Here is a 17,224-nt window from a genome sequence, read left to right as displayed (position 1 = left end):
TCTTTCTTTCTTTCTTTCTTTCTTTCTTTCTTTCTTTCTTTCTTTCTCTCTCTCTCTCTCTCTTTCTTTCTTTTCTTTCTTTCTTTCTCTTTCTCTCTCTCTCTCTCTCTTTCTTTCTTTCCTTTCTTCTTTTCTTCCTTTCTTCCTTCTTTCTTTTCTTTCTTTCTTTTATTTTGGTTTTTTGAGACAGGGTTTCTCTGTGTAGCCTATAGACCAGGCTGGCCCCGAACTCAGGGATCCGCCTGCCTCCGACTCCTGAGTGCTCGGATTAAAGGCTGTCATCACCACTGCCTGGCTTACATTTTTAAATTTAATTTAATTACTTTATTTATTTGCCTTTGTGCGCGTGTGTGCTCTGGGCACACACTTGGCAGTCAGCGCACAACCTCGGGAGTCTCGGAATTTGGTTCTGTCGCTGCGGGTCGCAGGGTGTTGCCGGCCCTCGAGGAGAGCTGTGGCCGGGGACACCGCGAGGATGTGCGTCGGCCTGCTGGGGCCCGCGGGCTGGCTGCGGCCCAGGGCGCTCGCTGGCGTGACGCAGCGGACCGTTAAAACCGCTCCGACTGTTAGGAGCGTTAGAGACGTTAAAAGCCGTCGGCCTCGCGCGGCCGCGGGGGGCAGAGCCAGGGAGCGGCGGCGTCCTTGGTGAACCCGGCCTCTGGGGCGGGGCCTCTGGGGCGGGGCCTCTGGGGCGGGGCCTCTGGGGCGGGGCCTCCGGGGGCGGGGCCTCCGGAGCCTGGCCTCGGCGGCAGCTCCGCACGTGCCCCGCCGAGTGTGAAGGGGTGCGCCTGGGGTGCGGCGGGCGTGGGCGCGTGCGGGGCCGGCGCGGGAGGTGAGGACACGGGGGCGCGCCGCGCGTGGGGTGGGGGGAGGCCGGGGGGCGGACGGGGCCCCGCGGGCCGAGTCGCCCGGTGCCTCTCCTCAGGGCCGCTCCCCTCCTCAGACCCGCGGCGCGGAAGCTTCCGGTGGGGAGAGGCCAGCTGGAGTTTGTCTTCACCGTCACAGACAAACGAAACGAAAAGCAGGGGCCTCCGGGAGCTTGGAGGACCTCAAACCCTTCGTTTCGGCGGGGCGGTGGCGGAGCTCGCCCTTCATCCCGGCACCAGAGAAGCAGCGGCGGGTGTGTGCTCGAGGCCAGCCTGGGCCACAGAGGGAGTTCCAGGACAGCCAGGCCACGCCGAGAAACCCAACCGACCGACCGACCAAACAAACAAAACCAAAGCTGGGCGCCGTGCCCCGTGCCCCGTGCCCGTGATCCCAGCACTCAGAAGAGGCAGAGGCAGGTGGATCTCTGTGAGTTCGAGGCCAGGTCTACTGAGGGAGTCTAGGACAGCCAAGGCTACACAAAGAAGCCCAGTCTCAAAAAATAAAACAACAACAAAAACCATTTTATTATATTTATGTATTGAGAGGGAGTTAGGTGAAAGTTAAGAGGACAGAGAAGTGGGGCTTTTCCAGGTTTGTTTTATTTTGTTTGGTTGGTTGGTTTTTTAGAGACAGGGTTTCTCTGTGTAGCCTTGGCTGTCCTGGACTCACTCAGTAGACCTGGCTGGCCTCGAACTCAGAGATCTGCCTGCTTCTGCCTCCCCGAGTGCTGGGGTTACAGATGAGTGCCGCCACACTGAGCTGCTTTTCAAGATTGAATGCAGATTGGCCTGAAGATGCAGTAGCTGAGAAGCAGCTGTAGGGTCCTATCAGTTCCCCACTGTGGTCCCCTGGACTAGCAGTAGGCCCTGCACTCCTGAGGATGTCCGCTGTGTTGTTCTACATCCAAGTCATGTTCAGGAGTCTCATATCCAGTCTGGAAAAAAAAAAAAGAGCCCAGAAATAATTATTAAGAAAAAATTCTCGGGCTGGAGAGATGGCTCAGTGGTTAAGAGCAGTGTCTGCTCTTCTAAGCAACCCGAGTTCAACTCCCAGAACCCACATGGCAGCTCACAACTGTCTGTAACTCCAGTTCTAAGAGATTTGACACCTTCACAATGATACACATAAAGAAAAATTTACTTAAAAAAAAAAAAAAGGAAAAAATTCTCAAGATTGTTGGATGGGGTCAGAGGGAGGAGTCACTCTGGCTCCTGGGACCACCCTCTTTTCACACAGTGTCTTCCTTTATTCATTCTGGCCAGAACCCTTCTTGTGGAAAACTTGGCTCCACTTTTCTTCTCTTGCTTTCTTATTAAAGAGGGAACCCTGCACTTGAAAGTTTCAATTGTGTGCATTTAAGAGGCCGTTTACCTTGGTGGATAGGCGTGTCGGAAGGACTTATCTCGTCATTAGTCATGTATGGTAGTATCATCAAGGAGAAGGTTTGGCTGATAAGATCCCTCTATTCTCTGTTAAGTTAAAAGCTTAATGTTAATAGCTGGCAAGTAAAAGCACCAAAGACAAGCTCAGGTTGAGGAAATTAGCCCATGTGTCCTTAGATATAGTTAAAATATAATAAGAATATGCTCCCCTGCCCTTGTAGAGAGCCTTTAGCTATGTAGTCTATGGTGGCTTTGAATTCTGTTCTTTTGCTTCCGCTTCTCTAATGCTGGAACTATGGTGTACCACTAAGGACTGGCACTGTTACAGGTTTGCATGTTTTGCCTGCATGTTTGTCTGTATTCAACTCATTCTTATAAGTGCCCAGAGATGCCAGAAGAGAGTGTTGGGTCCTATAGGACTGAAGTTACTGATGGTTGGGAGCTGCCAGTCCTGTGGGTGCTAGGAATCAAATCTGGGTCCTTTGGAAAAGTAGCCAGGGCTATATAAACTGCTGAATCATCTCTTCAGCCAACTCTCACAGAGTTGTACAGAGTTGTACAGTGTAGCTCTGGCTGGGCTGGAACTCACTGTGTAGACAAGGCTGGCTTCAAATTCACAGAGCTCTACCAGACTCCCTATGAAGCTTTTGTTGGCCATTGAACTCATCCCAATCTTCCTGCATCCACCTCCTGAAGTTAGGATTACAGCTGTGTAATTGCCACTTCTGGCTCACAGTGCAATTTGGTAATAGGAAAGGTCTATTTCTGGCACATTAAGTAGTGGAAATTTTCACCAATTGGATCAGAACAAAACTGCTGGAATGTTCCTACATGTAATTAGTACCTTTGACAATGTATTAATCTTCTGAATATTTCTCTGTTTTTTCTAATAGAAGCATAACAATGAATTTTAATGTCTGGAATATCAAAGAGATGTTCAGTATTCCCTCAGGCTCTGGGTAAGTTTCCTGGTTATTTTCTTTGATATTTAAGTCCTGTGGTTTTATTGGTTTTGGAGAAAGTCTCCTTTCTATAGCTAGAATGGCTGTTGAACAGTGCCAGAGGCATTCAGATTACTGCTCCTTTTCTCTGTTACTGCGGTTCCTTTCTAAGCGTGTCTTTTTCCCCCTGCTTATTATTTTTCTTTCTTTCTTTTTCTTTTTCTTTTTTTTTTTTTTTTTTTTGAGATAGGGTTTCTCTGTGTAGCCTTGGTTGTCCTGTATTCACATTATAGATCAGGCTGGCCTCGAACTCACAAAGATTTGCCTGCCTCAGAACTCCCTGAGTGCCGCAATTACAGGCGTATGCCCCTGTGCCCTGCTCTCCGACTTATTTTCTGATTGGAAACGTGATGTCAGTTTAGGGGAGATAGCCGAGGGTAAAAGTGTTTCCCTGTTAAGTGTGAAGACTTGAGTTTGAATCCCCAGATCCATGTAAAAAAGTTGGAGACAGTGATATGTGCCTGATATTCCATGGAGATGAAATGGAAGATGGAGACAGGAGGATTCTCTGGAAGCTCACGGGCCAGCCAGCTTGGGCTGTGTGGCGAAGTTCCAGTGAGAGATCTTGTCTCCAACAAAAGGTGGAAAATACCTGAGGACAAGCACTCAATGTTGTCCTCTGATCTCCACATAGATGCTGTTCATACATACACACACACACACTCACACACACCCATACACCCATACACATACATGCACCTTCACCCACATGAATATGTATTTGAACTTCCACACAGACACACCCACAGGTAGTGTCAATGCAGCCCTTTGTATCAGTTATATACAGCATTCAGGCTTGGGGCAGGATCTCTGAGGATCAGATACAGAACCACAAATCTTGAAACTGACCTGAAGTAGGCATCTTCAAGCAATTTCTATTTTGGAATAGAAAGAAAAAAAAATCGGTCCAGTGGGCCAGGTGGGGTATGTATACCTTTAATCCCAGCACTTGGAAGGCAGAGGCAGGCAGATCTCTATGAGTTCAAGACCAGGCTGGTCTATGGAGTGAGTTTCAAGACAGCCAGAGCTATACAGAGAAACCCTGTCTCAAAAAAAAGGAAATCAGTCCAGTGTTCATATGTTTATTGGTTTATGTAATGTAATTTGTAGCTGTTATGAAGAGAAGAGCCACCCCAGCTACTGCAAAGACCCGTGGGGATACTGTGAATGCTGGATCTACTGTCCACTGAGCTTTTAGACTACTGCCACCGGCCTGAAGTAAACCCGCCATTTCTCAGTTGGTGGATAGTTTCTCCTTCCCGACACTTTCCCAAAGACATTTGCCAATTTGGTTTAAAAAAAAAATCTAGGGGCTATACTGATGGCTCTAGTTAGGAGCTCTTGTTTTGCAGAGGACCCAGGTTTATTTCCCAGCATCCACAACCATCTGTAACTCCAGTTTCAAGGGATCTGACACCCTTAACTTCTCAGACACTAAACACATACAAAGTATACATACATACACATAGGTAAAACACTCACACTTATAAAATAAGTAAATAATTTTAAATCTACTCTTTTTGTTTCTCAAAAAGGGTTTATGGCTGCCTGCTGAGGTGGCACATGCCTTTAATCCCAGCACTCTGAAGGCAGAGGCAGGCAGATCTCTGTGAGTCCAGGATAGCCAGGGCTGTTACACAGAGGACCTTGTTTTGAAAAACAAAACTAAAGGACATGTGTTAAACTTAGCTTTGTTTAATTCTATCATTGCTTTAAGAAATAATCCTCTATGATTTAAGCAGGCTCACAGAACTGGGCTTTCTCCCCCACCTCTTTTTTCAAGTCTTGCTAATTATTTTCTTTATCCTAAGAGGAAAGGCAGAGAGCTCTTTTGAATAATAATTATGCAACTATATTTTAATATGCTATGTACATCTCAGCTTTAGCTAACCTCAGAAAATGATTCTGTGGGTAAAATAATTGTTCATCCCTATCCTGAACTCTTTCTTTTTTTTAATAATGTTTGTTCATATCAACATATGAACAAACTTTTGTATTGATAATATTTATTTGGCTTACAATATTTACTTATATGCTATTTAATTACTTTAAATTTGGTGTTTTGGAAAAGGTGTGGTTTGTTTTGTACATTTACTTTTTTTTTTTTTTTTTTGTTATTCAAGACAGTGTTTCTCTGTGTAGTCTTGGCTGTCTTGGAACTCACTTTGTAGACCAGACTGGCCTTGAACTCATCAATCTACCTGACTCTGCCTTGTAGGGACTGGGATTAAAGGTGTCTACCACCACCTGTATCACTTATGTGTTTTAATTAAAGGTATGTTTCCTCATGTTCCACAATAATTTTTTTTTCAGGACAGGATTTCTCTGTGTGGCCTTGGCTGCCCTGGATTTGCTTTGTTGGACCATGCTGGTCTCAAGCTCACAGAGATTCACTTGCTTCTGCCTTCCTGAGTGCTGGGATTACAGGTGTGCACCACGGTGCCTGGTTCAAGTGAGATAGCTCAGCAGGTAAAAGTGCTTGCTATGTGGATCTGATGATCTGAGTTTGATCTTTAGAACCCATGTGGAAGGAGAGAACTGACTTGTAAAGCTGTCCCCTGACCTCTACACATGTACCATGGCACATGTGTATACATGTAAAATCAGCAGCCAGATGTGGCTGAACAAAGTCTTTAATCTCAGCACTTGGGAGGCAAGAGGCAGGCGAGTTTGGGGCAAACCTGGTTTACATAACAAGCTCCAGGACATCCAGGACTACATAAAGAGACCTAGTCTCCAAAAAAAAAAAAAAACCATAATAATGATATTTTAAATAACATTTTTTAAATTAAAAGCATGTGCCACTACCCCCAGCTGATAATAATATTGTTATTGAGATATCTTCAATAAAAACCTGAAGACTAAAGCAGGAGATGTAGTTCACTGTTAGAATTGCGCAAGGCCTGAGTTAGATCGCCAGAACCCAAAACCTGCAAAACTTGGCGGTGGCATTTGCTTGCAGATTTATTGCTAAATCTGCCAGATTCTCTGAATTTTAACCCAGGAGACATAACTCTTGCTTTTCTTCCTATCTTTTAAGATATCAGCCAAAATCCTTAGCATGCTTGTCTTAACACTCTGGACATTTCCACTCTTTGAAACACTCCCTTACCTCAGTTTCTGCAGAGGCTTGTAGACATCCATTGCTGATCTACACTACAAAAGCACAGCTTTGTGTCTGTCTTATCTCCATTTCCCTCCTGGCAGTTACTGATCTACAGCTTACCTGTCCTGTTTTTCTTTCAAACTCTTGATAAAATGATCCTCAGTCCTAAACAAAATATAACCTGGAGGCTGTGTGCTTTAATGGTTTGTCAGCCTACTATTTCTGTGCATGTGTCTGGGTATGTATACATTGCATGTGTGTACAAGTGTGTGTGTCTGTGCTCCCACACAGATGCCCTGGCACTGGAGTTATGGGCATCTTTGAGAACTGAACTTTAGAAGAGCCATGAGTGCTTAATGCTGAGCCGTGGCTCCAGTCCCCACATTGGCCACTTTTTTTTTTTTTGTAGTGGGTTCTGTCTACTGTGTTCAAGTGTGTTTGTATCAGTATCAGTATCAGTTTTAGCTCTTCAGATATGATGCATATTTTGGTTTGGGTTTCAATACAGGATCTCACACTGCACTCTTACCTGTCCTGGAACTTACTTTTGGTTTCTAACTTGTATCGAACTTTGTGCTTCACCCTCCTGAATGCTAGAATTAAAAGTGTGAGCCATCTTCATACACAGTGTTTAAACACTGACATACTTTCATGGGAAACAAGTTATAAATTCGGCTTTTAACTGGGAAGCAAAAAAGAAGAGATAGACACTAAAGGGATACAAGAGCAGCATCTGCTTCAAAAACAACTTTTGGCCAGATCTAAATTGTTCATAACCTCCACTATATGGTTTGCTTGTTTTGAAACAGGAATGTACTCTGTAGCCCTGGCTGTCCTGAAACTTTGTATAGATCATGCTAGTCTTGGGTTCACAGAGGTCCACCTTACCCCCGCCTCTCAAGTGCTGAAGCTAAAGTCATGCATCACCACACGTGGTTATAATCTCCATTACATATGGACCTTGTTAGCCTCATTCACCTCTTCAACTTCCTATAACAAAATACCTTAGAGTGTATGTGAGAAATGTATCTTTTCACAATTCTGGAGGCAGAAAGTGTTGCATCAGGTGTCACTGTAGTTTGTTTCTGGTGCAGTGTGTCTTTCTTCCAGGCTAGCACCCTTCTTTCTGTTTTTAGACAATGGTCTAGGGTTGGAGATGGGAATGGAATGTTGAGCATTTTTCTAATTCTCTGGTATTAAATAATTTATCATGCATGGGTGTTTTGCTTGCATGTATGTCTGTGTACCAGGTATATGTAGTACCCAAAGAGACCAGAAGTATAACTCCCTGGGATTGGAGTCACACACATCTGTAAGTTAACATGTGAGTGCCAGGCAGGAATGGAACTCAGGTCCTTTGGAAGAACACTCAGTGTTATTAACTCCTGAGTCATCTCTTCAGCTGGTGTCTCACTAGAGATGCTAATCATATCACAAAGGCTTTATCTTTGACCTCATATAAACCAAATTTCTCTGATCATGCCCATCTTCAAAAGTTACACGAACAGGATACAGCTTCAATATAAGAATTTTCAGAGATATAAGCATTCAGTCCGAAGTAGGGCTTAATTTGAAGTTAAAATTTTCTACATTTGCCAGGCAGGTGGTCCACATCTTTAATTCCATCACTTGGGAGGGAGAGGCAGGTGGATCTCTGAGTTCGAGGCCAGTCTTGCCTACATAGTTCCAGCACAGCCAGGACTACACAGAGAAATCCTATCTCAAAAAACTAAAACAAAGCATTTCTACATTTATTGTGTATGTATGTGTGTTTGTTTGTATGTATATGTGACCATGAAAATGCCACAACATGTATATAGAGATCAGAGGACAACATATGGGAGTTGGTTCTTTCCTCTTACCATGTGTCTCAGGGACTGAGCTTGGGGCAAGCACTTTTACCTACTGAGCCATCCTACTGGCCCATTTCTTGTTTTTTGAGTTAAGGTTTTATATAGCAAAGACTAGCTTTGAACTCCTCTTATTCCTGTTTCCATCTCCTAAGTGCCAGAATTATTAAAGCCACTATGCCAGGCTTTGTGGGTTTGTTTGTGTTTGTTTGCTTATTTGTTTGAGGCAGAGTCTCTGTACATAGTCCTGGCTGTCCTAAAACTCACTATGTAGACCAGGCTTGAAGTCACCGAGATCTGCCTGTCTCTGCCTTCTGAGTGCTGGAATTAAAGGTATGTGTTGGGGTTAAAGCCACACACAGCTCAGGCTCTTGTATTGTTATGACTCCTCTCTCTAGTCTTGCTCCCTTCTTTCACTTTCCAAATGCTCTCTTACAAACATGTACTTATGTAGGTTTTAAAATTCACAAAATGATATGTATTAGAGTTCACTGTAAATAAAGTTCTACTTTTTATAATTTATTTACTTATATGTACATTTAGTGTTTGGCTCACATGTATGAGGGTGTTGGATCCCCTGGAACTAGAGTTAAAGACAGTTGTGAGCTGGCATGTGGGGGCTGGGAACTGAACCCGGGTTCTCTGGTAAAGCAGTCAGTGCTCTTAAGCACTGGAGCCATCTCTCCAGCCCCTCTCCAGCTCCCAGATTCATTTCATAAGAAAGAGAATGCTGAGGCAGAGGCAGGCAGATCTCTGTGAGTTTGAAGCCAGCCTGGTCTAAAAAGTGAGTGCAGGACAGGCAAGGATACACAGAGAAACCCTGTCTCAAAGAATAACAACAACAACAAAGTGGAAGGAATAGTGGTGTCAGTCCTCTCTGTTTGAATTTCCATTTGATTGTTCTCCAGTTGTCAGAATCAAAATGTGGATGGGGTGTTCATAACTTCCTTATGGTTCTTCATAGGTCATAAAGGCACTGAAGAGAGCATATTAACTAGCAGGTCAAAACAGACACACCCAGAGCTACATAATAGAGACACCCTGTCTCAAAACAACAACAACAAAACAAACAGGCACTCTCCCAGAATATTCTGCAATAGTAGCTGTGAGTTATGATTTCATTTGTTCAGGATGTTTGCTTACTTAATGTTTTTCTTGCTTTGTTTCAGGGTCACTAAACCATCTAACTGGAAGAGCAATCAGACTGATTGTTCTCTCAGTGATTCCCAGTTCCTTTTTGGATCTCAGTTTTGTCCAGAAAATTCAGAGACTCTGTTAGCATCCTTGGATGCTGATGCCTACTCAAGACACCCAAAACAGACTCAACAGAGTTCTGTAGATGTGAGTCTGACTTTCAGCTAGTTAAAAAAAATTTTTATGAGACAGAACCTTGCTGTGTAGGCCAGTCTGGACTCTGCATCCTCTGGTCTCAGCCTCATGACTGATGGGATTATAGGTGTAAAACACCACCCCTAGCTCTGATTTCTGAAATTTCTCTGTACATATTTCATAGTTTTTATGGAGATAAGCTAAAACATTTTCTATTGGAACATGAACATACTTTAGAATTGTACTCTGAAAATTACTAAATGGGTTAATGCTTGATTGATTATGTTTTGGTGTTTGTTGTTATCGTTGTTTGTTTGGTTTTTGAGTCAGAGTCTTACTGTATAGCATTGGCTGTCCTGAAACTCCTTATATAGACCAGGCTGGTCTTAAAATTAGAGATTTACCTGCATGCTCCTGACTATTGGGATTAAAAGGATGCCCAGCTGATTCACAACTTATTTAATTAATCTAAAGGTCTGAAATTAAAAAAAAAAACCACTTATATGTACAGTTTCTTTTATTGCCAAAACAATATAGAATAGTGTCAGTCCCTTGATCATTACTAGGGAGAGGCAAGTATTCGTGTTTTCTAGCCAAATCATACTATTGTGAAAAATCACGAGAATCTATAGCTTTTCTAAGATGGATTTGTGTAATTTTCTTAGAAGAAGTCTCCCTATGTAGCCTTGGCTAGCCTGGAACTCAATAGGTAGACAAGGCTGGCCTCAAACTCATAGATATCCATCTGCCTCTGCCTTGACAGTGCCGGGATTCAAGATGTGCATCATCATACCTGCTGCTTTTGTAAGATAGGAATAGAGGAAGTTATAACGATGACTTAGTGGGATAAGCACTTGCTATATAAACTTGAAGACCTGAGTTAGAATTCCTAGAACTCATGTAAAATCTAGGAATTGTAGCACATATCTATAATCCTACCACTCATACAAGGAGATGTGAGGGAGAGACAGGAAACCAGCAGCCAGCTAGCCTGTCATATGCAGTAGTGAACACAAAGTTCAGCTGTTCCTCAAATAAATGGGAAGGGCTCAGCAACACCTTTGGTTGTCCTCTTACCTTCACACATGTGCTATGGCACACACATACCCACACTCATAGACATGAACACGTACACATACAAGATTAAATGAATAGGGGCTGGAAAGATGGATCAGAAGTTAAAAACACTGGCTGTTCTTCCAAAGGTCTTGAATTCAGTTCCCAGGACCCACGTGGCAGCTCACAACTATCTGTAACTCCAGTTCCAGATGATCTGACACAGACATACATTCAGGCAAAACACCATAAAAAGAAGTAAAAATTAAAACATTTATCCTTTCACAATTTCATATATGTATAATGTACTTTGACTTTCCAGTATTTTCTCTTATCTACTTTCCCTTCCCACTTGAACTCCTTCCCAGCAGGGTTCCCAAGGCTTTTCATATTGTTTTTTTGGCCATTGGACTTACTTTTTATTGTATCTTTGCCTCTGGGACAAAGTTTTATGTTGACCTGGCTGGCCTCAGACTTACTGAATCGCCAAACTAACTGTGTAGCCAAAGATGAGAGGTACATCTTTGTAGAAAAGGGAAATTACCTTTTCTTGTTTTATAGACTGTGCTCACACTCATACCCACATATAAATATAGATAAGTATTCAAAACTGGGATACAGTGGGTAGTGGTGGCACATCCTAATCCCAACACAGGGGAAACAAAGGCAGGTGGATCCCTGAGTTGAGGCCAGCCTGGTCTACAGAGCCAATTCCAGGGTAGCCAAGGATACACATAGAAAGTGTCTCAAAAAACCATGCCTCTCACCCCCTAAAAATAAATAAATAAATAAACCTGGGATTTGCATGTCAAAGAGGACGTGGGATATTTGTTTTTTTAATCTGGGATTTTGTTGTTGCTATTTTGCTTTTCTGTTTTTGTTTGTTTCTTTTTTGAGACAGAGTTTTACTCTATAGCCTAGACTAGCCTAGAACTCATAATGTAGCCCAGGCTTGCTTAAAACTTTAAGGCTATCCTCCTGCCTTTGACTCCTGAGTGCTGGGATTCAAGCCATGTACCACAAATGTTTTTAACCTTTTTTTTTTTTTTTGGTCTAGAACTACATTTAATTTTATATTTACACTTGCCTATATCAAATAGGGAGGCTAGCTCAGACCTTTAAGTTAGTAAAGAATTCATTATATGTATGATATCAGAACAAAAATTGATGCTAGTGCTATAAAGGAGTAAATGTACTTCCTGAATGTTTAGAGCATGTTTTGCTTAAGAAATGCAGGAAATGAGGCTGAGTGCAGAGTCACACATCTGTAATCCCAGAACTCAGGGAGGCAGAAGCAAGCAGATCTCTGTGAGTTTGAGGCCAGCCTGGTCTACAAAGAGAGTCCAGGACAGCCAGGACTACACAGAGAAACTATATCTTGGGAAAACAAACAAAAAAACGAAAAGAATAGAAATGCAGGAAATGCTCTCCATACCACTGTTTGTGCACTGCTTAGGCAATGTGGAAGTTATCAACAGGCATTGAGTTCAACAGAAGCTAAAAATAATAATTTGAGTTAAATATATTGATATGAAACTTTATTACCACCTCTCAGAAACAGTAAACAATTTTCTGTTGTTTCCTATAAGTGTATTCAGTTGGTTTTGAGCCATTTTAGCTGAAATTTTAATATATCTGCACTGTTAAGACAGAAACTATTAACTTAGAAAGTTGCTTTATTATAAGTATAATTTTTGATAGGCACAATAATGGGAAAACAACATGCTTTATTTTCAACCACATGATTGGTGCTTACGTATGATTCTGTGTAATCATATATAATCAGAGAGAGAATAGTGTGTGGAATTTGGTGTTGAGTTTTTTGGTTTTTTGTTTTTTTCATTTAACAGAATGAACCTAGTATTTTCACAAAATACCAGACGAAGCCCCAGTTATTTGGAGGTGATACAAAGGATGAAGGCTTATTTTCTCTTCCTTTGCCAGCTGGAAAATCAAAAGGACTCTTGAAACAGTTTGAGGAGAAAAAACGAAGGGCAACGGACAAATGTGACAGGTACTCAGATGGTTTAAGAGTGTGAGAAAGCTCATGTTTTCTGAGGGAACCACAATGTACTATCAATTATCAAATAGTCCAGGCTGGAGAGGTTAAGAGCTCTAGCTGTTCTTCCAGAGGTCCTGAGTTCAGTTCCCAGCAACCACATGGTGGCTCACAACCATCCATAATGAGATCTGCTGCCCTTTTCTGGCCTGCAGGTACACATGTAGGCAGAACACTGTATAAATAATAATAAAAATTTTATCAAAAAATACAATTTCAGTATAATAGCATGTATTGGTCAGGGATGTGCATAGCAAACAGAAACAGAATCAGTATTACACACAGTACACACATACATGTATGAGTGCACACAGTATGTGGGGGGGGGTGACAGAAAGATATAGAAACTGATTTATTATGGCAGCTAATTGGTCACATAAATCTGCCATAGAAAGCGAAGAAAGAGAACCAGAGTGGGACAGTGATACATAATTTAATCTGAACAGAGGCCTGTGGAAGGAAGGGGAGAGATGGCTCAAGAACGAGGAGCCTCCAGGGTTGGGTCAGAAGCTGGATGTCACAGCCCTGAGACACATTTGTTTCTCAGTTCATTGGTAGATTGGGTAATGTACCTGAACATTGATAAAGATTAACTTGGTTTCTTGTTGTTGTTTGTTTTAAGGGTATCATGTTAAGGGTATCATGTAGCATGCCCACATGATACCCACACATACACATAGTGTGTGTGTGTGTGTGTGTGTGTGTGTGTGTGTGTGTGTGTATACACACACATATATGTCCACACACATGTATACATATATAGAGAGTGCTTACCTAGCATTCCTGGACCCTGGGTTTATTCCCTATTGGCACAAAATAAATATTAAATGAAAAACAAGGAGTTTACACCTTGATTACAGGTGCACACCTGTAATCCCAGAACTCGGGAGGCAGAGGCAGGAAGATCTCTGTGAGTTTAAGGTCTACAAAATGAGTCCAGAACAGCCAAGGCACAGAGAAACCCTGTGTCAAACAAACAAAAAGAAGGAGGAGGAGAAGGAGAAGTAGAGGAGGAGGAGGAGGAGGAGAAGAAGAAGAAACAAGGACAGCATTGCAAGCTGTATGTTGGGATACACACCTGTAATTCTAGCTCTTAGGAAGCAGAGGCAGGAGGGTCAGGAGTTCAAGATCATTTTTGGTAACATAGTGAGTTCTACCTCCAGATCAGTTTGGGTACTGACAAAACTGCAAAGCACTCTTGACTTTCTGTGCTTTGGTGGTGTGGGGATTAGTTTCATTTCTGCTGCTATTTATGATAAAATACCACGACAAAAGCAATCTGAAGCCAAGCAGTGTGGCGCATGCCTTTAATCCCAGTACTCAGAGGCAGGCAAATCTCTGTGAGTTCGAGGCCAACCTGGTCTACAAAGTGAGTTCCAGGACAGACAGGGTTACACAGAGAAACCCTGTCTTGAAAACCAAAATAAATCAAATAAACAAGAAACAAAACCAAAAAAAAAAAAAAAAAAAACCTGAAGAAGGAAGAGTTTATTTGGCTCAAAATTCCTGGTTATAGTTCCTCTTTGTAGAGAAGTCAAGCCATCAGGAACTTGGAAACAATTGATAACAACATATCCACAGCTTGAGAGCAGAGAGCAATGCATACACGCATATTCTCTCCCTTTTCCTACCTAGACCCACACCTACGGAATGGTGCTGCCCACTCTTGGGCTGAATTTTCCCATGTCAATTAATGTAATTAAGACAATCACCAAGAAATAAACCCACAGGTCAACTTAATCTGGACAATTTCTTACTGAGATTCCTTTCTCAGGCAATTCTGCATTTTGTCAGGTTGATAGCTGAAACTGACCATCACAGTGTGTGCGGGCTTGTCCATGGAAAGCAGAGTTGGACTTAAGATGTTTTCCTCAATCATTCTCCACCTTTTTGTTTTCCACTTAATTTTTGTCTCAGTGAATTTTGACCTCATGGATTCAGCTTACACTAACTAACTAGCAAGTCCCATGGATCTTCTGATCCATATTTCCCCATCATTGGAGTTACAGACATGTATCACCATGCCTGGCTTTTATGTACATGCTGGGCTACAAACTCAGACCCTGTTCTTCTAAGGCAAATATTTTACCCACTGAGCTGTCTTCCCACCCACCCTGCCTTGGTTTTTGAGGCAAGGTCTTTCACTGGGACTTGGGACTCACTAATTAGGCTAGATTAGCCAGCTATTGAGACCCTGCAATTACAAGGGTGCCATGGGTGCTGGGGATAGAACTCAAGCCCTTATGTTTGCATAAGAAGCACTACTCACTGAACTGTCTTCCTAGAGCTCAAACTCTTGCTTTTTAATTCTTCTAATATGCTTTTGTTTGAGACAGGACCTCAGTGTATTACCCAGACTAGCTTCAAATTTGTAGACTCCGCCTTAGACTCTCAGGTGCTGTGGTTATAAGAATGAGCCCTGACCCCTAGCTAGCAATTATTCTTTGCCTTCTTCAATGTGACTTGGACCCCTGTGTGGTGGCGCAGTCCTTTAAGCCCAGCACTCAGGACAGCAGAGGCAGGTGGATTGATGTGAGTTTGAGGCCAGCCTTGTCTACAAAAGTGAGTCCAGGACAGCCAAGGCTACACAAACAAACCCTGCCTCTGTCTCAAAAAAAAAAAAAATGTGACTTGTAGATTTGAATGTAGCTATTATAATTTTGACTCTGGAAAATAAAAACTAGATTTTTTTTAAAAAATGCAAAATTTAAGGATATTATATTGCTTCTGTCTAAATTTGCCTTCTGATTTTTATCTTTTCATATTAGCATAGGATATTAGATGACATCAATTTGAGATCAAGTCTGTAGTACATAATTTTTATCTGTGTATTGCTGGTATTGAACACATTAGGCAAGTGCTCTACCCCTGAACAATATCCCCAGTCCAGTGGAATGTGTGAGTTCTTAAGTCAAAGTTAAGACTTATTTTTTTACTCTTTTTTTTTTTTGAGGTAGGGTTTCACGGTGTAGACAAGGCTGACTTAGAATGGCCAGAGATTCATTGAATAACGAGTATTCAATGTTCTGCCATTACCCCCCCCCTCCACCCCAGTGCTGGGACTAAAGGCATGAGCCACCATGCACAGCTAGACGTGGACAGAGTTTGTTTGTTTGTTTGTTTGTTTGTTTGTTTGTTTTGCCAGACAGGGTTTCTCTGTGTAGCCCTGGCTGACCTGGAACTCACCCTGTAAACTATGCTGGCCTCAAACTCAGAGGTCTGCCTGCCTCTGCCTCCTGAGTGCTGACCTATATGAAATTTTTTATTCAGTTGATTAAAAAATAATTCCTCTAGGACTGGGGAGCTATTACTGCTCTTCTAGAGAACATGGGTTCAATTCCCAGCACCATCCATAACTTCAGTTCCAGAGGATCTGAAGTCCTCTTCTGGACTCTGGGGACACCAGGCTTGCACATGATGTACATACATATATATAGGCAGAACACTCATACACATAAAATAAAAATTTAAGCCAGGTAGGGCATGGATACACACACCTCTCACAGAGGCAGATGGATCTCTGTGAGTTTGAAGCCAGTCTGGTTTACAGAGTGAATTCCAGGACAGCAAGGGCTGTTACACAGAGAAATCAGTCTTGAATAACCAAAAGAAGAAGAAGTAAAAAAGAAAATTTGAAGCCAAATATTGTTTTTAAACAAAATCCCAAACTTTAATTTCACCAATAAAGACTCTGAAGCCAGATGCTGGCATGAAAGCTAGCTCAGAGAGGCAGAGAAAGTACCCAGTTAACCTTCCTATTCAGCGGATGTCCCAGAAGGAAAAAAGCCCCTTCTCCTCTACACTGTCTTAAATAACCTTTCTAACTGAATGTCCTTCCTGTCTAGTTCCTATGTACCTCTGAGATCCATCCTCTGGACTTCCTCTCACTCTCTATGGTTTTTTTCCTATCTTCACTCCCAATCATCTGGTTGCTTGCTCCACCTCTTGATCTCTGGTTGGCTTTATTTAATCCTGTTTACAGTAAACAGAAAGCTCTTGGATTAAAGGTTTGTGCTAGGACTGAGCCACACCACAACCAGAAACAGTTTTTTCAAGTACACAGTCTCAGGGTTGACAGTGTCATCAAATATCCTACAACACAAATGTGGTAGCTTTCTCCCAGGTGCTTAGCATTTAGAAGGCTGAGGCAAGAGCACTGCCAGGAATTGCCTGCAAGCCTGGACTAGTGTGTAGTCCTCTGCTAAGGCTGAGGGACTGGCGAGATGGCTCAGCATCAAGAGTATTTGCTGCCTTTAGAACTGGCCCGGGTAGGGGTCCAGGTGAGCTGGCCCTGTCCCTTTTCAGCTGCAGCACTAGGGAGCGCAGGCCCTGCATTTTGTCTAGGCAGCACAGTAGAGCTGTTCCTGGTGGAGGGGTCACAGGTGAGCCAGCCCCAAGGGCCAGAGTGCAGGAGAGCTGGCCTTGCCACTTTTCTGGCATTAGATGGCTTGGGGTCTGGGGTGATGCACTTCTTGTCTCTTGCCACTTGCTGGCCCTGATCAGGTGAAGATGTGTGAACAGAGGGGCATATACTGTGGGACACACTATGACCTACTACAGCTTCCACAATATTT

The 17,224-nt window shown here is 42.8% G+C and overlaps 1 protein-coding gene across 1 annotated transcript in view; it reads left to right on the top strand.

Moving 5' to 3' along the window:
• The first annotated feature begins 3,152 nt into the window (after positions 1–3,152).
• The window catches only part of Iho1 (interactor of HORMAD1 1), a 28,607-nt gene continuing 14,535 nt past the window's right edge, over positions 3,153–17,224 (top strand). The window contains exons 1-3 of the mRNA XM_055629794.1: positions 3,153–3,208; positions 9,376–9,547; positions 12,442–12,605. Of these exons, the coding sequence (XP_055485769.1) occupies positions 3,153–3,208; positions 9,376–9,547; positions 12,442–12,605 (392 nt within the window). The remainder of the gene's footprint in view (positions 3,209–9,375; positions 9,548–12,441; positions 12,606–17,224) is intronic.

This window comes from Psammomys obesus, unplaced genomic scaffold (assembly GCF_907164565.1).
Source record: "Psammomys obesus unplaced genomic scaffold, mPsaObe1.curated_primary_1811, whole genome shotgun sequence".
Taxonomy (NCBI): Eukaryota; Metazoa; Chordata; class Mammalia; order Rodentia; family Muridae; genus Psammomys; species Psammomys obesus.
The sequence above is the reverse complement of the archived record's forward strand: the minus strand, read 5'-3'. Positions and strand labels throughout refer to the sequence as shown.